Source organism: Schistocerca gregaria, chromosome 3 (assembly GCF_023897955.1).
Source record: "Schistocerca gregaria isolate iqSchGreg1 chromosome 3, iqSchGreg1.2, whole genome shotgun sequence".
Classification (NCBI taxonomy): domain Eukaryota; kingdom Metazoa; phylum Arthropoda; class Insecta; order Orthoptera; family Acrididae; genus Schistocerca; species Schistocerca gregaria.
Window position 1 is genome coordinate 755,406,823 of NC_064922.1, and position 27,522 is coordinate 755,434,344.

The 27,522-nt window shown below is 38.4% G+C and overlaps 1 protein-coding gene across 2 annotated transcripts in view; it reads left to right on the forward strand.

Moving 5' to 3' along the window:
- Positions 1-27,522, forward strand: part of LOC126354287 (protein RRP5 homolog) — a 172,636-nt gene that overhangs the window by 103,376 nt on the left and 41,738 nt on the right. For both annotated transcript variants that reach the window (XM_050003831.1, XM_050003832.1), the window contains 3 exons: positions 12,384-12,585; positions 22,278-22,397; positions 22,733-22,928. In XM_050003831.1, the coding sequence (XP_049859788.1) occupies positions 12,384-12,585; positions 22,278-22,397; positions 22,733-22,928 (518 nt within the window). The remainder of the gene's footprint in view (positions 1-12,383; positions 12,586-22,277; positions 22,398-22,732; positions 22,929-27,522) is intronic.

Below are 27,522 nucleotides of genomic sequence, written 5' to 3' on the forward strand. Positions count from 1 at the left end.
GAAAGAAATACAGTTGAAGAAGAATGAGTAGCTCTGAGGGATGAAGTAGTGAAGGCAGCAGAGGATCAAATAGGTAAAAATACGAGGGCTAGTAGAAATCCTTGTGTAACAGAAGAAATATTGAATTTAATTGATGAAAGGAGCAAATATAAAAATGCAGTAAATGAAGCAGGCAAAAAGGAATACAAACGTCTCAAAAATAAGATCGACAGGAAGTGCAAAATGGCTGGGATGGCTAGAGGATAAATGTAAGGATGTAGAGGCTTATCTCACTAGAGGTAACATAGATACTGCCTACAGGAAAATTAAAGAGACCTTTGGAGAGAAGAGAACCACGTGTATGAATATCAAGAGCTCAGATGGAAACCCAGTTCTAAGCAAAGAAGGGAAGGCAGAAAGGTGGAAGGAGTATATAGAGGGTCTGTACAAGCGCGATGTACTTGAGGATAATATTTTGGAAATTGAAGAGGATGTAGATGAAGATGAAATGGGAGATACGATACTGCGTGAAGAGTTTGACAGAACACTGAAAGACCCGAGTCAAAACAAAGCCCCGGGAGTAGACAACATTCCATTAGAACTACTGACAGCCTTGGGAGAGCCAGTCCTGACAAAACTCTACCATCTGGTGAGCAAGATGTATGAAACAGGCGATATACCCTCAGACTTCAAGAAGAATATAATAATTCCAATCCCAAAGAAAGCAGGTGTTGACAGACGCGAAAATTACTGAACTATCAGTTTAATAAGTCACAGCTGCAAAATACTAATGCGAATTCTTTACAGACGAATGGAAAAACTGGTAGAAGCCAACCTCAGCGAAGATCAGTTTGTATTCCACAGAAATGTTGGAACACGCGAGGCAATACTGACCCTACGACTTATCTTAGAAGCTAGATTAAGGAAAGGCAAACCTACATTTCTGGCATTTATAGACTTTGAGAAAGCTTTTGACAATGTTTACTGTAATACTCTCTTTCAAATTCTAAAGGTGGCAGGGGTAAAATACAGGGAGCGAAAAGCTATTTACAATTTCTACAGAAACCAGATGGCAGTTATAAGATTCGAGGGGCATGAAAGGGAAGCAGCGGTTGGGAAGGGAGTAAGACAGGGTTGTAGCAGCCTATCCCCGATGTTATTCAATCTGTATATTGAGCAAGCAGTGAAGGAAACAAAAGAAAAATTCGGAGTAGGTATTTAAATCCATGGAGAAGAAATAAAAACTTTGAGGTTCGCCTATGACATTGTAATACTGTCAGAGACAGGAAAGGACTTGGAAGAGCAGTTGAACGGAATGGATAGTGTCTTGAAAGGAGGATATAAGATGAACATCAACAAAAGCAAAACGAGGATAATGGAATGTAGTCGAATTAAGTGATGCTGAGGGAATTAGATTAGGAAATGAGACACTTAAAGTAGTAAAGGAGTTTTGCTATTTGGGGAGCAAAATAACTGATGATGGTCGAAGTAAAGAGGATATAAAATGTAGACTGGCTATGGCAAGGAAAGCATTTCTGAAGAAGAGAAATTTGTTAACATCGAGTATAGATTTATGTGCCAGGAAGTCATTTCTGAAAGCATTTGTATGGAGTGTAGCCATGTATGGAAGTGAAACATGTACGATAAATAGTTTGGACAAGAAGAGGATAGAATCTTTCGAAATGTGGTGCTGAAGAAGAATGCTGAGGATTAGATGGGTAGATCACATAACGAATGAGGAAGTATTGAATAGGATTGTGGAGAAGAGAAGTTTGTGGCACAACTTGACTAGAAGAAGGGATCTGTTGGTAGGACACATTCTGAGGCATCAGGGGATCACCAATTTAGTATTGGATGGCAGTGTGGAGGGTAAAAATCGTAAAGGGAGACCAAGAGATGAATACACTAAGCAGATTCAGAAGGATGTAAGTTGCAGTAGGTACTGGGAGATGAAGAAGCTTGCACAGGATAGAGTAGCACGGAGAGCTGCATCAAACCATTCTCTGAACTGAAGACCGCAACAACAACAACATGTAAAACATAGAGGTGAAATATCAGACCTAAATGAACGTATTCCCGGTTTGCAAATTACGGTCAGTGCACTAAAAGTGGATACAAGTAAACTTACTTTCGAAATTTGTGAGCTGATGTTGAAGTAAAATACAATGAAATGCAATCAAGAAAATGCAATGTCTGTGGATAAGTGGACAAAAGTTGTGTACAAAAGCAGTCTTCAGAAAGTGGAAAGCCTAAAGAAATGTGAAAACAATGTAAATTTCGTGGATGACAACCGTTACGTAGCAACGTAATGAACTATGAGAACTCGACAAGTGAACAGAGTGCTCTCAAAATTTTAGGAAATAGTGAGGACAGTAACTCCTTTAAGATAAGTAAAGAAAACTGCAAGAAAGCAGAAAACCAATAAAAGAGTGAAAGCAATGCAGATGTAGTGAACAACAGCTGTGACATTAAAAGAGAACTTAACACGCTAAAATTTCCTTGTGATAGCTCAATTCATTCTGAAAAACAGACAGATAGAAAACCAATTGCGAACTTGCCGACTTTAAGCTATGCTGAAGTATTGAGTGATGCCACACTCTATAATGTTGCCACACAGCTTGATAATGAATGCGTGCAAAGAGAACAGGGCACTACCGTATTTACTCGAATCTAAGCCGCACCTAAAATTTGAGACTCGAAATTCAAGGGGAGAGAAAAGTTTTAAGCTGGACCTCCAAATTGAAACAAAGTTGGTCCATTGTAATATGAGACAGAATTTAGGTAGAACGAATGACGTTACAGCTACAGTAGTTTGGTTTGAGTTGTAATCTTAGCAGTTAAGCTTTACCAGGTAGCCATTGCTATGCGTCAGGCACTCCGTCCGTATGTATACGGGTACCCTACCTTTTTCACGAGCTTCATCTGGTTTGAATTGATTGCTTATTTTTCTTTGATATGATAAGTGCCGTTCTCTTTGTTATAGGTGTTTACGTCACTCTAAGCTGAAAATGCATTACTGTACTGTGTCATGCATTGTTTATCGCATTCTGATAATGAGTGTTTACGACCCGTCGCCGTTAGCGGCATGGCTTGCTTTTGTGCACGCTACAGCCGCTTACAATTAAAAAACAAAAGAGAGGAATCATCTTATTAGCAAAACAGTGGCAAGAGACTGCTAACAGTATTTGTTGTTACTTACAGTGCCGCTTTTTTCGATAATGCTCAACAAGAACCAAATAATAGACGATAGAAGATATTCTGAACGAGAATTTAGCAAACATTTTTCTCCCTTTGAAAATCTTTGCAGACGCCTCTTTACTACATTACATTCTGCATAGAAATTAGTCATTTTAGATTTTAAAATCTAGTCAATTGCCATGCTTCATTTCTGACTGTACCACTATTAGGCTTAAGAATAATACGAATATTAACATTACACGATATGTATATTCTTAATTGTTGGGTTCAAATTAATGATGTAAATAAAATAGAAAGAAACTTCCACATGGGAAAAATATATTAAAAACAAAGATTCCAAGACTTACCAAGCGGGAAAGCGCCGGTAGACAGGCACAATAAATAAAACACACAAACACACACGCAGAATTTCGAGCTTTTGCAACCGGCGGTTGCTTCGTCAGGAAAGAGGGAAGGAAAAGGAAAGATGAAAGGATGTGGGTTTTAAGGGAGAGGGTAAGGAGTCATTCCAATCCCGGGAGCGGAAAGACATACCTTAGGGGGAAAAAAGGATAGGTATATACTCGCGCGCGCGCACACACACACACACACACACACACACACACACACACACACACACATACATATTTAAAGGCCTTTAAATACGTCTGCCTGCGTCTGCACATGCATGGATGGACGTGTGTGTGTGTGTGTGTGTGTGTGTGTGTGCGCGCGCGCAAGCGCGCGCGCACGAGTATACACCTATCCTCCCTCCCCCCCCCACCACCCACCCCCCAAGGCAAGTCCCCCCACTCTCAGGAGTGGAACGACTCCCCACACTCCCCCCAAAAAAATGCATGTGCAGACGCAGGCAGACATATGTAAGGGCCTTTAAATACATCTGCTTGTGTGTGTGTGTGTGTGTGTGTGTGTGTGTGTGTGTGTGTGTGTGTGTGTGTGTGTAAGTGTAAGTCTTTCCGCTCCGGGGATTGGAATGACTTCTTACCCTCTCCCTTAAAACCCACATCCTTTCATCTTTCCTTTTCCTTCCCTCTTTCCTGATGAAGCAACCGCCGGTTGCGAAAGCTCAAAATTCTGTGTGTGTGTTTGTGTGTTTTATTTATTGTGCCTGTCTACCGGTGCTTTCCCGCTTGGTAAGTCTTGGAATCTTTGTTTTAGATATGTATATTCTTCCGCGTTTGCTGTTGTCTCACTCTAGTTTCGTAGTTTATTAGGCAGACAGGATTTAAATGAGAGAGCAGCAAACACAAAACAATACATGGCAAAATGTTTATATTCGTATTATTGTTATGGTGAAGAGAATACTGCATGTGATTCACAATACATAATAGTTCCTATTAGCAACCATCTCTTCTCACAGGTAGGAAAAATTCAGAACATTGAGTTGGCCATATTGACAAAATCGCTAACAGTCTTGCCAGTCAGATTTTCGTAGTACATTGAAATGCTGCTACATTTGAAGATGAACAATTCGGAATTTTTATTTACTTCGTTGGATAATGTATGAAAATGAAAATGTAGTGGTCGAAACTCGGGGCGGAGAAAAAAAGCTCATCTTTCCACGTTTCTTTTTTTAAATTCATTTATTGATGCAGAGGTTTTGGCGCCAGTATTTATCTTTGTCCCTACAAAGCATGCCTGTTGAGCGATACATATTTTGGACGGCAGAAGTTAGTTGTGGTGGCACCTACCAACATTTTTCACGACTTCCGCTTACTTTGCACTCGATTCTAAGCCGCAGGCGGTTTTTTGGATTACAAAAACTGGAAAAAAAGTGCGGCTTAGATTCGAGTAAATACGGTACTTTAGATCCCCAATCTCAGTCTATCCAAGACCAGTCATACTAAGGAAGGTAATCATTCTTGGTGACACCCAGGGTTGTGACATATCTTTCCATTTGATCGAACCATCTAATACACGTGCAGCAGCTTTCATTAAGCTTGGTATGTCATTTATGGAATTAAATAAACTTACAAAACTTTCAGAAATAGTTGAGCTGTGTTCCAGTGATTTTGTTATGTTCATCGGAGGCTTGAATGATGTTTAGAAGAATGAAACGTCCATGGCCCCAAGGTACTGAAGAAATGTTTGAATCTGCTGACATATACCAATGTTCTAGTTTTCAAAATTCCACACCGCTGTGACCTGTCATGATGATTCTGTCATAACCAGGAAATAACTAGAGCAAACGAACAACTGGGAAATATATGTACACAGTTCAGGAACATTACTATGATAAATGTAAATGGAACTGGATATAGTTTTCACTCACACCACGATTTACGTTTAAATGGACTTGGTAAACATATAGTAACCAAGAAAGTGGTTTGATAATTGTAAACAAGCCTCACATTTCATATGCAAAGGAAATAATGTTAGGATGGGATCAACAATCTTGCCTCAGTTTTTTTTTAGTTTAAGTGTGGAGACTGACTGTGTTGACAAAGTGGATTACATTCAGGTGGGACAGACCTCTTGCTGTCTTGTAATAACACACTGATATTTTTGCATGTCAGCATCAGATCTTTAAAAAATAAGGTAGATGTTTTTAGTATTATCCTAGGAGAGAATCGACAGTATTTGTATGAGCCTTCAAGCTGTTGTTTAGTATCAAGTTTTGTAGAAGTTGAACAACTATGAAGGTACTTCAACATACATCAGCAATGACCTTTTGGTAAAATGCACTAATCTTGAAGTCAGTAATTTCTGCATTGAAAGTGTATTTGAGTCTGCTGCTATATTATTGCCAGGTCTCACTTTAATTGTAGTGTCTTTATGCCACACTCCTGACAGCAGTGTTGATGTCTTCACAGAGATACTAGATATAACAATCTCCCACTTGCAAAAATACAGTCATCATAAAATTTTAATCTTTGGGGTTATTGACACTGACATTAGGGTTACAACAAAAAAAAAAAAAAAAACACTTTTTTTCTTGCTTTATATTCTCAGGTCACACAATAACATTTTGTGCAAATAACAAGCCAACAAAACAGTTATCGTGTCTGGACAATGTTTTAACAAATATAGAAAGAAATGAAACTTTCTGGCAGATTAAAACTGTGTGCCCGACCGAGACTCGAACTCCGGACCTATGCCTTTCGCGGGCAAGTGCTCTACCATCTGAGCTGCCGAAGCATGACTCACGCCCAGTCCTCACAGCTTTACTTCTGCCAGTATCTCATCTCCTACCTTCCAAACTTTCTGTAAATTTTGGAAGGTAGGAGACGAGATAATGGCAGAAGTAAAGCTGTGAGGACCGGGCGTGAGTCGTGCTTTGGTAGCTCAGATGGTAGGGCACTTTCCCGCGAAAGGCAAAGGTCCTGAGCTCGATTCTCGGTTGGGCACACAGTTTTAATCTGCCAGGAGGTTTCATATCAGTGCACACTCTGCTGCAGAGTGAAAATCTCATTCATAGAAAGAAATATTTATGAAATAGGGCTTCGTAATACCATATATCTATCAAATCATGAAGGGATATGGTTGAAACTGCTGACAACAAATCCCACAGAGCAATTTGAACAACCAAAATACGTTAAAATTGTTAAGATTCTCACTGCCTTCAGACACTGTGTGTGATAGAATGGTCAAACGTCCTGTCTTAGTTTACAAATGTTGATGATGAAACTTTTGACAACAGCTTTGTCAATCTTGTTTCTAATGTGCGTAATAATTCTATGTGTAATAAATGCTGCCCCAAAATATTAAAAAGACACAAAGGGAAACCAAGAAAAAGTAATCATATAAGTTTATATTGCTGGTTCACACCTTACCTCAAAACATTAAGAACACAAGTTATCAATCCCTCTAACATATCAAAGAACACAACAAAAACAAGAACTAAACAAGAGGTGCAGTACACATCAGGAACTGGGTAATACTAATAGTGCCACTTGTGACAATGTCACACACAGTGAAATGAGCAACTTCTGGTAACAAAGGACACACAACTCAACAAAATGACTGCTATAAGCCAGGCATTAATAAACATAAAAAAAACAAAGTTATTCATATCCCACAACATACTTTTATCATCATCATTCAAGTGGGCACAAACTGCAGTCACTGATGTCTTATTAACTATAGCAACAATTCAGCAATTCAAAAACAGGATTTCTATGGCCTGTCTAATTTTCTCAGTAAAAAGATAGCAGACATTATATTTTGATCACTCTTTGACAACTCAGTGTACTAATAAATTGGATTTTTATAAGTTTTTCTTTTTCAGCCTGCTTAAAGATAACAGTAGTTATCATTCTCCATAAAGGAGGAGACAAATCAAGTGTTGATAACTGCTGCGTTATTTCTCATATACCAACACTTTCGAAAATAGTAGAATATTACATGTACCAGGAAATTTAGAACCATTTCACATGCAGTGGAACACTAACCAACACTCAGTATCACTTCAGGGCAAAATTCATCCACACTGCAAGCTGTTGTACATTACTCCGTACCTTTGAAGCAAAATCATCTGTTGATGCCCTACTGATTGACCTAAGCAAGATATTTGACCCTGTGAGTCATCAGATCCTAATAGATAAACTTATGTACTGCAACATTCAAGATATGGAACTCACCCTTATAGAATGACATCTTTGTAATAGGAAACAGAAGTTGTACACTTTAATGGTACGAGCTCTGGATTCCTAGGTCTTTCAAGAGGTGTGCCCCAAGGCTATGTACTGGGACACTTATTGTTTATAATCTATGTTAATGACCTACAGAGTATCATACCATGTAAATCTGTTCTGTATACTGATGGTACCATTGCAACTGGAAATGGCATAAGGACCTAGAGGAACAAAGCAGAGCTAACTTAAGAATTTCAAGTAATTGATTTAAAGACAATGGATTAAATGCAAATCAAAATAAAACCAAAAATATAATTTTTTAGTTTACGTGATACCAGAAATGATTGTTGGTTAAACTTCTTGGTTCACGCTTAGGTCACAAATTAACTTGGAAGCTCCCCACAGAGTCTATAAGCACTAAATTATCAAAAGTCATTTATCTGTTACATAAACTTAGAGCATGTGTGAATGAAAGCATGATGCTCAGCTCCTATTATGCATTTCTTCATAGCCACATAACATGCTGCATACTGCTTTGGGACAGCTCCACTGGAGTAAAAAGAGCTTTTACATGGTAGAAAGACGCTATCTGATGCATAATGAGTATTCTCAAAAACATTTATCATGTAGGCTGCCATTCAAGAAACTGGGTGTCATGACAGTTCCATCATTATTTATGTTTAACTGTCTAGTCTGCATAAAAGAAAACCAAGAGAGCTACATATAAGGCAATCATTTCATTGTCACAATCAATGTTTTAAAGGAAAAATTGAGCAATCCTTTACAAGAATAAGCAAGACTCACAGTAGTTGTACATATCATGGAGCAGAGCTGTTCAATGTACTTCTGCCAGAAGCACATTCTGCCTCATTAAGAGCTTTTAGAAATTTTCTACAAAATTGGCTTAAAAAGAAAGCTTTTGATGCCATAGAAGAATTTTTTGATTATGCAAAGCAAGATCTAAAATTTTAGCTTATACTCATTGTATGCTTGTACGCAAATCTAAAGGATTTAACTGTTTTCTTTATTGTTATACGTAGCATTATCTATTATTCAATTTCTACAAACTATTAACATCAATAGCATGCAAAATGATCAAAGATGAAATAAGCACATTGTCGTCGTCGGTGGCAGCGGCTGATACTCGTATCCGAGTTTTCATTTCTCTCCTGAGATTTCCTTTGTCACGGTTCAAGCATGGAAGTGTCGTTGATGGCTTAGCAATCCAATCGTAGTGTGGAACAGGCGGCCACAGACATTACAGCTGATGGAAGGTGGAGGACGTGGCTGAGCCTGGAGGAGTTTACATCTCCGGCGTTTGTCATTCTCCATTCTTCGACGTTCTAGCTCAAAGTTTTGAAGAGCATTTGAGGTAACAGAGTGCCAGCGACTTCAATCTTCTGCTATTGTGGACCGGTTACGTGGATCAATGTTCAAATTGTTCAGATTTTTCTTGTACTGATCCGTATAATGTTTGAGAAGGGCACCTCGTGGGCTTTTACCTGTGCTCACTTCACTGTACAGCATTTGGTGTGGAAGTCTTGTCATTTTTCATCCGCTGGACATGTCCGACCCATCTGAGTTGATGCCCAATGATAAGAGCTTCCATGCTACACATTTTTGCTATTTCAAGAGCAGCCATGTTGGATAGAAGTCATCCCATTTCACGTTCATGATATATCTTAGCTTCTGTTGATTGAAGTGTTCTAGTTTCTACAGATCACAGCAATATAACGTCCAGGTTTTGCAACCATATAGCAGGGTGGAAATGACTACAGCACATTACAATGCCGCTAAATGCAAAACTGAATAAAAGAAGACATGTCTAATTTAAATAGGAAAATGGTTAATCATAAATAATGTAAGGAGTAAAGGTAACAACCCATTGTATAGTTGAACTGTTGTCATCAATGGACACTTAAACAAGACAGAGAACATTGCTAACTTTTGTACGAATGCTGCTTTAGCGTTAAAGAGCCGAAGCGCTCCCCTCCCCCCCCCCCCCCCTCCCCCCCAAACACACACAAACAAACAAACAAATCAAGGTTACATTGTCCCAATTAACTAGAATTTGCTGACACTGCAACTTGACTGGGTTAGAGGATTGTATCACTGGAGTGGGCAAGTAGAGAAAGGAGGGGCAGTGTGTATGAAGGAGGTTTGGGGAGGGGTGACTGATGACTGGAAGGGTGAGGTAGTATGCTCATACGACATGGGTTTCCGTACTGGTTAATTTGTTCTGGCTACAGGCAACGGGAATTGGATGTTGTACAAAAGACATTAAGGAGTGGACTGGGAAAAGCAGATAGGACAGAGGCAGAAGGGACTGTGCAGAGGTCAGTGGGAAGTTAAGGCATGGGGCATGGTAAGTTTGATCCAGTATCCCTGATAGTGAAATACCTCGTTGATTACCGTGTGTGTGTGTGTGTGTGTGTGTGTGTGTGTGTGTGTGTGTGTGTGTGTGTGTGTGTGAGGGGGGGGGGGGGCGGGCATTAACTAGAGTGGAAGACAGTTGCATTTAATGTTTTACTCAATTTGTAAATAAAGTTGTCTTGAAGCAGGATTCATATTGAAATAGAAAGAAATTATTGAAATTATGTAGTCATCAAATATTTAAACAGGATGTCTGATAACTCACTCCTTATTTTTAAACAGTTATAATTTCCTTATTCATGAACCAATTTTCTTAGGACTACTTTTGTTACAAACAACACTTCTTGGGCTTTTGTTTAACATAAATTTTCACTCCCACATAAACTCCAGCATTCTCTAAAAATTTTTTGAAATGAACTGGTATGTACGATACTGCTGCTCGTAACATGTTAAGTGGAACATTGACTAACACATTAGATATTACTGCTTCCAATTCATCCTAGTTCTGTGGTTTATCTTGTATAACTCCTCCTTAGCCCACAACCAGTGAAAAAAAATTGGAAGGCATTAAATCAGGGCTGTGGGCAGGTCATTCATGTGTACCACATCTTCCAATCCAATGACCTGGGAAATGATCATGCAGCCATTCACAGACATCATTTGCAAAATGTGCAGGTGCTCCATCCTGGATGAAGTGAAGCTGTGAGTTGTTCCATTGTGAAATTACTGGCCAGACACGATCTTGCAGCATTTCCAGGTATCTTTTGCCATTCATTGTGTTCCTTAGAAAGAACAGATCAACAGCTTTGTGTAACGTATCACACCATACTGTTACCTTCGGACACCTTTGTGCTTTTTGAATACATTCATGTCGGTTTTTATCTGCCCAATAATGGCAGTTATGTCTGTTACAAATACTCCAATGTGGAAAACTGCCTCATTGATCCACAGAATGTTCTCAAAAAATTCAGGCCAATCATCATTCCAACACAAGAATTTTTCTCCAAATCCCATTCTTCTGTCACAGTCATCAGGAAACAATTTCTGCACATAATATGGCTTCCACAGTGTAAAAGTGATATCTTTCTTAAGAACCATTGCAACTAAATAACGTGAAAGACCACTTTCAGGAGATTCTTGATGCAGTGATTTCTTAGGGCTCCTTGTGAACATTTCACAAACTCTATCAACATTCTCTGGTGTCCCTGAAGTTGATCTTCCTGATCTTATTGCATCAGCAACACTCCATGTCGTTAGTAATTTGGAGTGGTAATTTTTAACTGTTTTTGCATCTAGCATTGCATGCATGGCTCCCTCATTCAGCGCTCCACCAACTTTGTACTGCACCACAGATCTCCAGACATCATAACGAACTGCCATTTTGGCCCGTACTTCCAAACTCAACAGAGTTGGCATTTTTCAACTGAAACAAAAGAAAAATGGTGTTGAAGCTAACACCGAGGAGTGCTGATTCTACAAAAGTAGTTCTAAGAAAATTGATTCATAAGTAAATAAATTAAAACTTTTAAAAAATAGGGAGAGACTATCAGATATCCTGTACACAATCATTAATTCATGTGAAAGAAAGCTGTTTTCAAACAACTATCTCATTTAAAGTAATATTATTCTCTCTGTGTGCTATGCTTTATAACTGCCTAGATTTCTTCATTCAACTGAAATATGGCCACTGACACATTTTGAATAACTTTTTAAAAATTTGGTAAAAAGCTCCAAAATTTTAAATTCGTAAGTTCACTAATAGTATTCATCAATACCAGTGATGTCACAAACACTGCAATTGCATTTGTGTGTTAGTTGTGACATCTTTAGTGACCCTTGTACAGTGACACTTGTCTCTGTCACAAGAAAATATCTTATCTACACTCCTCGACTAAAAATAAACACCTGTAAGAATAACATTTAACTTTGACGGTTGTAAAGAACCTCTTAATGTCCTTATAACTGTTGGAGTTTGTTATATATCACAAACAGATGTGGGAAGAAAAAACAGCACTACACTAGTACAAAAGCAAGAAGAAAAAGATAAATTGAGAATATTATTATAAGTAGGGCAGGCATTTCATTCTTCAGAAAAATTGCGTTGCTGAGGATAGTGTCTGCAACAGATGTCAAAATATTAATTTTTAACTTTGCATGCTTGTCCTTTCTTGTATAATTGTCTCATGATGCAGCTGATTGCCTTACCATCATTGTGGACATAATTGTGCAGCAGTTAATTATGTTTTATCTACTTTTAAGGATGGTGTGCTCTTATTGGCTAGCTATTTGCATGACAAGCAGCGAATATTACACCATCTGAGTGAGAAGAATGAGCCACTAGCACATCTAAAACCTGGTATGGTGGTTGAAGGTTGTGTCTCATCAGTTTCAAGCTTGGGTGCTGTTTTGCAACTTACATCTGGTGTTCGAGCTGTTGTTGAATCTCATCATTATAATCCAGGTAATGTGATGCAGAAAGCATTTTACTTTTGTGTAGCTGAAGGGGAGGTGAAATAGTATATGTGTGGATGGATATGTGTGTGTGTGCACGCAAGTGTATACCTGTCCTTTTTTCCCCCTAAGGTAAGTCTTTCCGCTCCCGGGATTGGAATGACTCCTTACCCTCTCCCTTAAAACCCACATCCTGTCATCTTTCCCTCTCCTTCCCTCTTTGCTGATGAAGCAACCGTTGGTTGTGAAAGCTTGAAATTTTGTGTGTGTGTTTGTGTGTTTTTTTATTGTGCCTATCTACCAGCGCTTTCCCGTTTGGTAAGTCATGGAATCTTTGTTCTTTAATAAAATTTTCCCATGTGGAATGTTTCTTTCTATTTTATTTATATCTCTGTTTAGTTTGACATATAATATTACAACTAGCATTCAGAGGTATTTTTGATCTGTCAAGGGTCACCTATTTGGCAATAGTGTTAGATGTTAAGGGTGACTTTGGAAAGCTTTTGTGGTAGGTAGTAGCCATAGCATGATGAATTTGTGAGATTTCGGTGTGTTACATATAACAACAGTAGCAACTCCGGAAAGTGTGCAACTGAATGAGTGTTCGTCAGAGACAAGGGTATTGTCTGAAGTGCCCCAGGGAGGTGTGATAGGACCACTGTTATTCTCTATGTACATCAGTAATCTGATGGATGGGCTGAGCAGCAGTCTGTTGCTGTTTGCTGACAACATTTTGGTGTACAGGAAGCTGTTGTGGTTGAGTGAGTGTTGTAGGATACAATATGACTTAGACAATATTTCTAGTTAGTGTTTGGAAAGGGAACTTGCTCTAAATATAGAAATATATCTGGGTAGAAAAAACAACCCCATAACGTGTGAATACAGCTTTAGTAGTGTGCTCTTTGACACACTTGAAGCAACAAGAAAAAAAAAACACAGGTGATTCCTGTATATAAGAAGGGTAGAAGAATGGACCCGCAAAATTACAAATCAATATCCCTAACATTGATATGCTGCAGAATTCCTGAGCATATTTTGAGTTCAAATTTAAGAAGAGTTCTGTGAGAGCGAAAAGCTTATGTCTGGGAATCAATACAGTTTTAGAAAGCATTGGTGGCTTAGACAGTAAGAATTTCCTTTTCTGTTGTGGTAAGCTGTCTGAAGATGTTATAGTGGATACATGCCCGTTTTGAATCTGTACAATCACTGTTTCATGATGCCAAAATGAAAGTGTAATTTTAACAAAAATATGAAACACCATATTCCTACTGTCACTGGTAATGGAGAGTCTGTAGAATGTATGTTGTGCAAATTAAACTTTGGTACTGGACATTGTGGAAGGTTTGACAGTGTGGCAAATTTCTGTTTCTATTAAATACAATTTGTGTCCCCTTTATTTCCATCAATTGTCCCAGGCTTGTTTCTAAGCTTTTTTAAAATGTCTAATTTTGGATTTCATATGGGCTTCCTATATAAGTTTGTCAAAAAATCGTTAGTATTCCAATGTTGGCAATGTTGCTGCCACTTGTGATTCTATCTCTGAAAGTAATATACTCATATGCACGCAGTTTCTTTTGGTCTGTTGCATGAATATCATTTGTTCTCTCTCTGCTTTTGTGTATGTATCAGCTAAAAACTGTTGAAATTGAAGTGTTACACATGAATGGTTTTCGGTATTTTCTACTACATGCACGATCTGTTTCCCTGCTGATATGGGTGCCACCTTTTCCTTACAAGTATCTTGTGGTCACCATTCTTGAAGTTAGTTGCTGTAGTGGACCTGCTATACAATGCTGTCACTTTTTCACCTTCTGCAGTGGACAGGTGATGAGAGGGAGGTGATATTCAAGGTACTAAAATGACAGTCACTTTTACAATAACTCTTCTGAATTACAACAGCATTTTTCCACTGTACAATTTTGTTTATAGTTGTGGGTGATAAATAATGGTTCATAATTTGTAGCTCACAGTAGATCATAACACGTATGCTGTATTCATTTGACATTACAGAATGACAGTTCCCGTATATAACCTTCAACTGTTCATGTGTTGACATTGTTGTCTGTACCCTTTACTCTGCGACTTCCAAGGCACCGCAAGACTGTGACGCCAAAGCGTAGGCAGGCCTCCTAATCAAGTGGAGACACTCACTCACTGTCGCACCTTGTCGAGGTTCTGAGGTGACACATTTTACGCCAAATCTGTGCATATGGCAAACCAAAGCAGGCACAGAGGGATGTTCCACACTTAGCAGCTGCCTAAACATCATTTCAGGTTTTCATGAACATCTTTCGACAGCCTAAATGATTAGAAATGGAACATGTTATTCCATAGAATTGGCATGTTATAGCACAAAATAAATGATGGAAATAGGGTATGTGATTGTATCCTTTGTCGTCTCTGATCATTATGCGACAATAGTAAAATTCCATCAATGTTACTTTTCTGTTCATTCCTACACTTGTATTTTGTATTACTTTTTTCGAATTGAAATGGAAACCATTTCTCCTCTTACAAAAATTAGTGTATATTGAAGTGCATTGTGAGAAAGATGTGTTTCCGCAGACTGTCATCATTACAGCGGCAAATTTATTGACTTGAGAGCCTGAGGTTCATTCAATCGGCAATGTTTGATAAAAGTAGCAATGATTCCACTCGATAATAAACTTGCCTTTTAATGGAAAACACAGGCTTGAATTGATTTTATTCATTGCTCACTGAAGTATCACCAAATGATGTCATTTGAAAGTGAGCATTGTAAACTGAAATATTTTGTGGAAAATGCTTTGATTCTAGAGTTTATCTAGTCATGTAATGTAATTATTCTGGTGGAGGCACTTCCAGTGATGTCAATCAAATTTTTCTATTCATGAAATGCATTCTATATTGAATTTCTTGGCAGTACAGAACTGACACACATGATCTGTTATGCCAGTGACAAGTTTGTGTGTGTTGTAGTCTTAACAGTATCATAAAGGAATGTTTCACTTACCAAACAGTAATATCTGCTTTTAATTGTTTGTCACAGTGTCACTCTATTGTCTTTCACAGACTTCACTGACTGCAACACTGCTTAATTAATTTTGTTACATGATTTTTTCAGCAGTTTCACTATCTGCCTGCTATGTGTCTCTACTTTCATTTTGTTTTCAACTGTTAAGTTTCCTCTCTCTTTATTCATTCTCTTCTGTTGTTAAGGGCCGGCCGCGGTGGTCTCACAGTTCTAGGCGCACAGTCTGGAGCCGCGCGACTGCTACGGTCGCAGGTTCGAATCCTGCCTCGGGCATGGATGTGTGATGTCCTTAGGTTAGTTAGGTTTAAGTAGTTCTAAGTTCTAGGGGACTGATGACCTCAGATGTTAAGTCCCATAGTGCTCAGAGCCAATTGAACCAATTGTTGTTAAGGTAAATGTGTATCTTGCTCCTTATCTGTTTCTTTTCCTCATTTTTCTTTGTGCTTCCTTCTTTTCAATTCACCACAGGCCAATTCTCCTCTTCTTTCATATGTTGGCATTCTTTTAAGTGTTAACATACTTAACACACTAATATTAACATAAACAATTCAGTTTTGCTTAGAATTATTTCACTTTCTATCACACTTTCTCTTTTTCTTGATCTGCTCTAGTTGATTTCCAAAAGTATCCTCACACACCCTTCTAAGTTGGAATATATCCTCGCCACAAGAGGTTAACAGAACATTTGAGACCATTATTAAACATCATGGAACTTACCATACGGGATGAGAAGGAAAGACAGATTATTGGGAACTGCATCGGACGAGATTTGAAAATGTGAGAGGTTAAAAGTGGAAGACAGGGTAAAATGCAGACAGGTATTACTGCTTAAATATCATGCCTGAGTTAACGTAAATTAAGGCCAGATGGATGGCAAGAACCAAGGACATGTTGTAGTGCTAGTTCCCACCTGTGGAACTGTGAGAAACTGGTGTCCGGGGGAAGAATCCAGGTGGCGCATGTGGTGAATATCATCCGAAGCAGTCCCCAACAATCAAGTCTTTCCTTCTCATCCATACAGTAAGTATACCCCTACCCGCGTCTACCCATGACCTGCGGTTCTGGGTGACTTTCCCAAAATCAACCCCTATTCTTAGACCTCTCCAGTCCTTTTCCTCCACCCCTCTTCCTTCCCCTTCAACCCTTCTGCCTGAAGAAGGAACCACTCACTCCGAAATCCTGCCAATTACAACTGTCTATTATGTGTGTGTTCTGCCAGCTCTTGATGAGTAGATTTTGTATCTATCCTAATAATCTGGAACATTGTAGAACATTCTTGAACCTTCTGGATGATTCTATAACATTTTGGATTATTCTACAACAATCATGAATATTCTAGAAAGAGTTCTCTGACATTTGATTCTAAGCTGTTTCACTGATTTCACATAAGGAGTCTACTGTGATGCTCTCTTTTAATAGCCATATCTTCTAACACAAACCATGCAGTTCCAAACCAAAACCATATTGTATAACCCTGATAGGTGGATTGTGGAATTATAGCAGTGTACATGGACAGACAACACGTACATTTATTGACAAAAATAATTATTTTTTGAAAATATAATGTAATTAGGTAGATAAAAAAATCTTCTTGTCAAGTGGTGGCAGGGAACACACCTATCAAAGGTATTACGTATGCAAGCTTTTGGAATCAGTGGCTCTTTCTCTTTGCAGAAGTGTTGAAAGGGAAGGAAGAGGGTTCGAGGAAAAGGACTGGTGAGGTTTAGAAAAAGGTTTAGAGTGTGGAAAAGTTACTTTGAATCCAGGGTCAGAGGAGCCTTACCAGATGGGATTAGAAGGAAAGACTGATTGTTGGGGACTGCATCGGATGAGATTTGAAAACATGAGAGCTTAAGGGTCGAAGGTAGGTTAATATGGTAGATAGAGATTACTGCTAAAACATTGTGCATCGTGAAAAGAATGAAAAACTAAGTTCAGTGTATGTGATAAAGGTGTGAGGGCAAAAAATTGACAGATAAGGAGATGAAAAATGTAGAAAACTATAAAACGGATTGAAGAATGGAATAGCTACCATGAAGAAATGGTGGGACTGAAGAAGTTAATGTAAGTTAATGCCGGGTGGGTGGCGAGAACAAACGACATGTTTTAGTGTCAGTTACCACCTGCGGAGTTCTGAGAAACTGGTGCCTAGGGGAAGAATCCAGATTTCATGTGTGGTGAAACAGACACCAAGGTCATGACTGTCATGTTGTAGGACACGCTCTGCAACAGGATATTGTGCATTGCCAGTATACACCCTCTGCCTATGGTCATTAATCATAATTAATAACTTGGTGGTAGTCTTGCCGATGTAAAAGGCCAAACAGTGTTTACAATCTGATATATATATTGTATCATTTCACGGGTGGCTCTCCATTTGATAGTCTATGTTTTGCCAGTTACAGGGCTGGTATAAGTGGTGGTAAGAGGGTCAAAGGGCAAGTTTTGCAGTGGGGATGGTCACAGGGGTATGAGCGACAGGGTAGGGGGATGGATGCAGAAGGAGTAAGGTTTCATAAGATACTGTGAAGGTTGGGAGGACAACGAAAAGCTGTTCTGGGTTTGGTGGGCAAAATCTCAGACAGAATGGACTTCATTTCAGGGCATGATTTTAGGAAGCCATGGCCTTGTCAAAGTAGCTGATTCAAGACCAGGATAAGATTGAGTGACAAATTGTGTACTCCTAAGTTATTTTTTTGGAGAGATCAGCAGTACCAGGATTAGATGTGATGGCCCAGGAAACCTGTTTTGAACTAGGCTTATTGTGTAATTATGTCCAGTGAAGGCTGATGTGAGAATGGTAGTGTGTTGCTGTAGACCACCCTGGTCCAATCTCTGCATTCCTGGTTCAGTATCAGCATTTTTTCACAGCAACTTCAGTGAAACTTCGATTTTACATTCTCCGATTTTATATTTTTCACAATTCTGCACCATAAATTTGTAGCCCCTCTGAAAAACCTTAAGGTCAGTGTTAAAAATTCCCTGTTTTTACATTTCTTTCTATTAAGATTTTCTCAAGTCTATGTTCTTACTAGACGCCTGCTTGACTTCATCCCATTTTCTTTCTATTGATATTTGGTGTGATTAAATGAGTTTTAAGTGGCACAAAAGACACAGTTCATACTGTGGGCGATGACAGAGTTAAGGGAATATTTTAGGCCGTTGCAGAGAGGGGAAAAGCGAGAGAGGAAATGCTCACATAATCCACTATTAGTATTGCCAACACAGCAAGCAGTGTTTAACTTCACTGCGGAATGATGATGTGTCAAGTATATTTCACAGTACTTTTTGCAAGAACTGATGTAATCATAACTCGGTGGAACCTTGAAGGTGACCAGGAACAAGGCTATTGACTTGTCGCTTGCTATAGCGTCAAGTTAATGTTTATGTATGTGTTAATGACGGGGGAATCTCAGTTGTAACAAGAACTCTGTAGAGGAATATGTTTGTGGTTGTGCAGCTGATGAAATGTTCATGACAGGGAAGAATATGAATGTTATTGCTCATCATTTCACTTTCAGGTTTAGCTATCCTATTAGGTTCCTGCCTAACCACACAGTCAGAAATTGGCACATATTCAGAAATAAACAGCAAAGTGTTTGTGAGAAGGAACAGTGTGAATTTTATTGCTGCTCATTTAACTTGCAGGAATGTAAGCTGTCCTCTTAGATTTCTGTCGAACCACACACTCGGGAATTGCCACAAATTTGGAAATAAACAGGCAAATATTTATTTCATCCTGTATTCTCTAACCAGACAGAAATGTTTAACAACATTGCAGAACATGTTTTATTACAATCATAATGAGCACAGTAACAACACTAAGTTGGGGGGGGGGGGGGGGGGGGGATGGCACTCGGCAAGTTGCGAACCTATAACCTCTTAATCAGCTAACAAGATGCTATCTATTTGTGCTACAGGTTTTGCATCTGAATTTAGTATTGTGCATAGTTATCATAAACTCTTTTGAAGCTTGACATTATTGATGCTTTATTAATCGACATTAAATGATAAGTGGACATATTTGTGGTATATTTTCAATCCGCCGTTGTTTTGAAATGACATACTGCACAAACATGTCACAACTACCAAGGAAATGAATATTCGAAATGCAGACAGTTCACACAGGGGTCCTTCACAAGTGCTTCCAAAAGTTGATAGTCAAAAGCCCACTAGTGACGTCACAACCGCAAAAAGTGTGAAGCTGCATTCACACTGCCACTGGAAATATCTTTCTCTTAGAAACATTATTTCCTGCAGTGTATCACATCTGTTTAACTTTGTTTCTTGTCTCTGTTTCTGTCCACCCTGATAGTAAACATTTCTCAGTGTATTCACATTGTCTGCAATGCCATATGTTGCATTGTTTTCGTATTGTCTGCCAAAACATGTCTAGAGACAAGGAAATGTAATATGTGCTGCTGCATTATTTATACTCGAAGGTTCACACAAAAACAGTGAAAGATGTTGCTGTCGGTCATTCTTTTATTATTTGTTTATCATTACTTGTGACGTGAAGGCCATAAGCATCTCTCAGTGTTTCGTAATTTTACAGAATAAGTTTGTGTTTATCAAAGAATTTTGTAACTGGTTTTAAAACTATGATATTATTTTGATTGAGAGTTTGTATAGTGGTTGGTTATGGTTGGTAAAATCGGATTAGTTGTTGTAAGAAATAGATTTGTTACTTTGCATACAGTCGTCATCCTTGGTGAGCGAAAACGTAATGTAGAACAACTGGTGGGAAAAATTTGCTACATATGGGAACTGAATATGGAAGTCAGCTGTAGTTCCCATAATTTTACTTGGGTATCATCTAACGATTTTGAATTTATGGCATCACCATTTCTTGGAAAGACATAGAAATTTCAGGAAAGCAATTACAACCAGAAATGCTGTTAGTCTTCATTTTTGTCAACGGGAGATTTATTCCAGAGCCTTGACTATTTATTTCGCATTTTGAAGCAAGCTATGACAAACAAAATTATTTTGGTTTTCTACGCAGTCTTTCTCAGTAGTCTACCATGCATGACAGCAGTTTTTCTGCAGTGTGTACTGTTTTATTGTTGTTCTTGTGCTGCTTGCTTCATATATTCAACAAACAGCCATCGGGCTGGTACAACAATAACAACTTGGGTAGTCTGATGCCTTGTCCACTGCAAATTTATTTATTTTTTGATTTTTTTTGTGAAAAACTTAATAGAGCAAGAGAAAACAAAACACCTAACAACTCTATACAACAGATGACACAATGTGACACATAAACATACACTTGTGCAGTGGTGATATGGGGTAGCTGGCCTGAAACATTGTTTTCTTTGATCTATACTGACACCGGTACGGATAGATGTTTCTATGTTTCGAAAGATATTTCCAAACGGCATCCACATCAGGTAGACTGAAACAGGTTTCGAAAATGTGTTTCCAGCTCAGTGTGTTTGCGGCCTGAAATTTGCTTGACCCAGTTAAACTGCCATTGGCTGCGGAAGGAAAACACGCACCATCACATATCAGTTTCCAATGCATATCACCATACTTCACAGTTTTTGGTTTAATTGGCCATGTTCATAAATTTTCACTTTTTCTGGGTAAACACAAACAAAACGTGTATCAAGAACGCATGTTTTGACATATAATTTGTGGACATAGCACGTTGGAAAATAGCACGGTTATCTGTGGTCGTAGCATGTTGGAAAATAACTCGGTTACCTTCTAACCAGATACCAATTTCAATGTTTTGACTTGTTTTTTTTTAAAGAACTGATGAAATTTGTTGCCACAAATTATTGTATAAACATGGTATTGTATGATTAATTTCCTTCACTTACACAGATTTTATAAAATTGGTGAGGATTATCGTTTTTAATCATATATGCCATTTACATATGTTTTTGTTTGTATTTTGGTGGTTTTAACTTTTTCCTCAATTCTGCATTTTCCTCAGTATTATGGTTTTTAAGTCTAGACCCCACGATAACATAAAATAGGGATCTACTGTATTCCTTTCTTCACTCCATTTTATAGTTTCCTACATCTTTCATTTTATAACCTATCTACTTTTGCCTCCCACGTCTATCACATACAATGCCCTTAGCTTTTTGCTCTTATTAATTTGTACACAATGTCTTAGCAGTAATCTATGTCTTGTGTATTACCCTATCTTCCACGTCAAAGCTCTCAGTTTTTCAAATCCCATTCGATGCAGTCCTCAACAATCAGTCTTTCTTTCTCATCCAGTCTGGTAAATCACCTCTGACCCAGGGTAGAGCATGACTTTTCCGAACTCTACCCCTTTTCCTAAACCTCTCCAGTCCTTTTCCTCGAACCCTCTTCCTTCCCTTTCAACACTTCTGCCAGAAGAAGGAGCCACTGACTCCGAAAGCGTGCATACGTAATACCTTTTAATTATGTGTTCTGCCTCCACTTGGTGAGTAGTTTTTTATCTATACACTTACTTTTATTGTATATATTGATTTGCAGTTCAGTTGGAGTGATAATTATTGTACAGACCTGAAACAGTCATAGTGTGTTGTGCACATCCATCCCTAAATCTTAAAATGTGGGCACTTATATTTAAATGAAGTACATTCTGCACCCATGCAGTATGGTTTCGAGAAAACTGTTTTTAATGCATTATATTATGTGGACCTTTAAATATTTTTACTTCATATATATTTCTTTTTTTGCAGATATCAAAATAGAAGTTGGTGCAAAAGTAACAGGTAAAGTTATCATGGTTGATGTTGGGCACAATTGTGTTGATGTAACTCTTCACCCTGATGTGCTAAATAGGATTGGCACCAGCCAAGGTAAGCTGTCTGTTGATTACTGTTTGTATGGTTCTTTATCTTCTCCTAAATCCATTCCTTCTCATGTATTATTTTTGTTGATTTTTACAAATGCTGTAATTTTATATTTCCCTATGCAACTTTGTATGCAAATAGTAAAGCTCAAAAATGTTCTTAAAATCTGCTATTAGTAATACAGTGTGAACACAAAATTGCAATTTTTTAAAATTAATTACATACTCTGAATATTTTCTACAGTTCATGTTTTTCTGATATTCTTGCAATAGAATATACACATTACATTAAGTATCTAAGAAGTGTTCTTTGGAATTATAATCAGATAATTGGTCCTTTAGATCTTTCAGAGCTAGAGGCTGGACTCAGTGTACGTGCTGAGACATTATTAGTGAAACCAGAATGTGTCATTGTGAGCTTGCGTGGAGTTGGCTTGTACAATCTTGCATCAGTCCCCACCAGACGACATATCAATGATATACTTCCTTTTACACTTCTCTTTAGCCTGGGGAAAGTGTCAAAAGTTGTCCTGCAACTGTAAGTATTTTTAAGAACTTTTATTGAAGTGGTTATATATTATGATATTATGTATTATGTTATTGCTGGGTGCCATGTGCTACTTTTTGACTTTTATTTATTTGCTGGGAGGAGTTTACAAATAACTGATGTGAAACTGGAACATACTGCAAACCAGTGAAAAATTCTCCTACTGAAGCACAAAAAGTGAATTTGCTCCTTTCTAAAAGACTCTGAATAGTGGGGTACTGGCTGCCTCATTCTATCTTCCTGAACATGTATAAAAATTTTCACAAAAATTTTGGCATGTTTTCCTTAAAACACATAAGTTTCCTTAACTGTAACTCACTCAGCCCACTGGTCCATCGTTGTAAGTCGCTCATACTCATCTGCTCCCACTTGCCCATTCTCACTCACTCATTCAATCAGCCCAACTTATTATCATTATTTTTTTGAATCTTTATAACTGTCCCTGTCTCCTCTCTCGTAGCCACGGTCTCCTTCATTTGGTCCTACTACTGCTGTCTGCTGTCACTATCTTCCTCGTGCTCTATCTTACTACTACTATCTTATTTAGTCCTTTCTGCTACTGCTGTCTTTTCTCACTGTTACTATCTCTCACTTCCTCGTTGTCATTGCCATAGACTCTGCCTCTCATTTAGACTCTGCCTCTCATTGTCACTGGCTTCAATTTCTCCTTCTCTTTATTCCTCTCCCACTAACACTGTTCCTTAACTCTTTCTTAGCACTGTTCTGTCACTGCCAATGATATTCCTCTGCCAAATTGTCTCTCTCTTTCTCTCACACTACCATTGTCTCCTCTCTTTCTATATCACAACCGCTGTCTACTGTATTCCAGTTTTTATTACTTTTCCATCTCTTTCCCATTGCTACTGTCATCTTATCTCTTAGCAGAAAAGAATGTGAACATATTACTAAGCCAAAATTTTTGAGAAAAAATTTGAAGGTGCTGATGGGGAACATAGTGTGAGGCAGCTGGTGCTCCACTTTTCAGTCAGTCTTTTATAGAGAAGCAAAGTCGCCTTTTTTGTGCTTCGATAGGAGTATTTTTCCACTGGTTCTCTTCTTTTCCCTGCTGCAGTAAGTAATGCCACTTGTATGAAAAGAACTTGACAGCTGAGTAAAATTTTGATAGTTTACTTATGTTGAATTCAAATAACACAACTAATTTTCAAGATTATTCAAGATCAGGATTGCTGTGCATAGCCATCTTGGAATCTGCAGCTTGGTTTTGGTCCCTCAAAACCATGGTTTTGGGGTGTTCCTCAATAATGGGTAAAGATTTTTTGGAAATTGGAAGGTGGAACTTCTAGATAAATGCCTAGAGATAGAAATATACCTTTAAAATTTGAGCAGTTTGCTGCAGTTAGTTATTTAGATATCAGCTACTGGTGGCAAAAAAAAAGAAGGTGATAAACACCTTCTTTGGATTTTCTGAGGAACTGCCCATGAACTAAATGATGCCTCCATAACCCCTTACGGCACCCCATAGATCACATCCAATGGTCCCTAGCCCAAGGGCTACCAAAAACACGTGGAACTACCTTTCTGTCACCAATAGAACTCTAGGTATGAGCCTCGGAAAAATCCTGCTTTGTGTACAGCATTTTGGAACATATTGATAGTGTGTCCTATCAGGTGCATACTACCGATGACTCACACATTTATATGCTTAAAGGGAACAGTGAACCCTCTGATTAGTGGCAGGAAAGTGTTTTTGAACCTGTGTTAACGCTAGAATATTTGGTTCCATGTCCTATTAGCTGCTGGTACGCACAACATGGATGTATTTTGGAAACTACTTATAATAGCTATCAGACTACTTTTCCAAATCTGTAAGCTAATACCAAGAATTCACCTACATAGCAAGGCAATGTCTTGTGGATCCTAACACAGCTATGAATATCGTTTTGGTTCACTGAGCGCTGAAGAAGTTCTGTTATATCTTAAGTGATTAGTAATTCTTTTTGGGCTAGCACTGTAATTAAATGGTCGTTAAGAAACCATATAAAGTGAAACAATAAGTAAAACAAATATTGAGAAAGAGATAGAGGGGCTGGCCAGTACTTAGCTCAGCTCAGTACAGCAGATAGATACACAAAAAACACAACCGAAAATTTACGTTCCTAGCTTTCGGAATAAATGTTCCTTCATTATTGAGGAGAGAGGGGAAAGAAAGGGAAGAAGGGAAAGTGGATTTAGTTACTCACAACCCAGGTTATGAAGAAACGGAAAGGAAAACAGGGAGGGTAGCAAGGATGGAGGCATGGTTGTCAGAGGGAAGCCAAAGATATTCTACTGTAAGGACTGTGCCAGCTTCAAACCAAAGAGGATGCATACAGAAGTAAAGAGGTATATAGTATAAAGATAAACACAACTATGTAGGACGAAAAGATGCGTGAATGGGTAAAGAGGACAGGGAAAGCCTTCTCTTTCCCTTTCCTCTTTCGCCATTCATGCATCTTTTCATCCTGCATAGTTGTGTTTATCTTTATACTATATACCTCTTTACTTCTGTATGCATCCCTTTTGGTTTGAAGCTGGCACAGTACTTACAATAGAATATCTTTGGCTTCCCTCTGAAAACCATGCCTCCATCCTTGCTACCCCTCCCTGTTTTCCTTTCCCTGTTGCTTCATAACCTGGTTTGTGAGTAAATAAATCCACTTTCCCTTCTTCCCTTTCTTTCCCCTGTCTCCTCCCTGATGAAGGAACATTTATTCCGAAAGCTAGGAACGTAAATTTTCGGTTCTGTTTTTTGTGTATCTATCGGCTGTAATGAACTGAGGTAAGTACTGGCCGGCCCCTCTATCTCTTTGTCAGTATTTGTTTCACATCTTTATATGAAATTTTCCATTAATAATTTAGAAACAATAAGTAACTCTGTTTCTGATTACGAAATAAAAGGAGTTAGAGGGATTCAAAAAATATTATATTTTATTGTGTTGTATTTAGAATGGGATGATTCATATTCGTTATAGGTAATCATAAATGTTTCCTGTTGTAGTCATGTCAGTGAAGGAACTTTAGGGGGGAAAATTTGTGTAGTCGCAAATATTTGTGCCGTGGTAGGGTAGATTGTCATGATCAACGTACTGAAAATCCCAGTCTGTGAGAGGCAAGCATTGGGGTGGTGTGGCATTTAACCCTTTGACTGCTGTGGATGTGTTAACTCGTCATGTCTCGCCATTCCCGTGGCACGTCCGACATGTTTAAGCACAGCAGTTGGGTCTTCCCTACAGTGCTAAGGACGTGTTGATGTGTACTGTGCCACCGGCCTTTTCACTGCTAAGGATTAGTTTGGGCTCGCAGAGTCACAGCTACCTTAGTGCAATGGACACGTAAACGTGCAGAGCTGTCTTTCCACGCTGCTCCTCCAGTAGCTCTTCAGTGGTCTGACTGTATAGTTTGAGAGTGTGTGTATGTTTGTTGCTATGTTTCTTCTTTGCAGAATTGACTTTGCTTCTTGTGTTTTCATCAGTTTTCATGTTTTCTATGGGAGAAATGTCATGTCGTTGTGGTTGCAGAGATAAAGAGATCCTGGATATGTTCACTAGGAGCAACAGTGAGTGTGAATTATCTGAGTTTGCTAGCAGTGATGAGTCTTCAACAGAATCTCAATGCTGGAGTCCTCAGTCCTTTACATCAGAGGGGAGAGCAAGAATTACAGTAAGCAGTTCCTCTGAATCTGAGGAATCGGAAAGTGACAGTAAAACAGTTCAAAAAAGTGTGTGCTTTCCAACTGCTAAGTTGTTAGTTTCATGACTCAAGTTCAGGACACAAATGTTAGCTGGATACTGACCTAAACATTCTTTCATTTTTTGTGATATTTATGTCAGAAAAACTGTTGCAATGTATTGCAGATAAAATAAAATAAATCACTTTTACATTTACACCACAGAAAATCCTACAGAATCTGTGAATTCTCTACTGTCAAAGTGGAAAGACACTGGATTTGAGGAAATATATTGTTTTGTTGCTATTTGCTTTCTAATAGTACAAGGTAAGAAGTTAAAATTAACTGGTTATTGGTCCAGAGATGATACACTTTTGAACACACCAGTTTTCGGTAAAATTATGTCCCGAGATGGTTTTTGTGTACTTCTGAAAATGCTACACTTCAATGATAACTCTGCAAGTACTGGAGGCAACAGTGTATTTAAAATTAGGACAATTGTTGGCAAAGTTCATAAGACATTTCGTAATTAATTTTGTCCACACGACAAGCTTTGTATAGATGAAAGTCTCTTGCTGTTCAAAGGACAATCATCTTTTAAGCAATTTATTGCAACCAAGCAAAGTAGATTCAGAATAAAGACATTTGTACTACATGACTGTCACAATGGGTATATTTTGGATTTTATTGTATATACAGGTACAACAGAAATTTGGTTCCACAATTTAGGAAAAAGTGACGATGCAGTGGCAACTCTTATGGGACCATATTTGGAACAGGATCATATTCTATATGTCAATAATTGGTGCCCCAGTCCGGTCTTGTTCCTCTGGCTTCAAAACGATGGAACAGCCGCAAATGACACTGTTCATAAGAATAGATGCAACATGCCAAAACTGCAGAAGAAATTAAAACGAG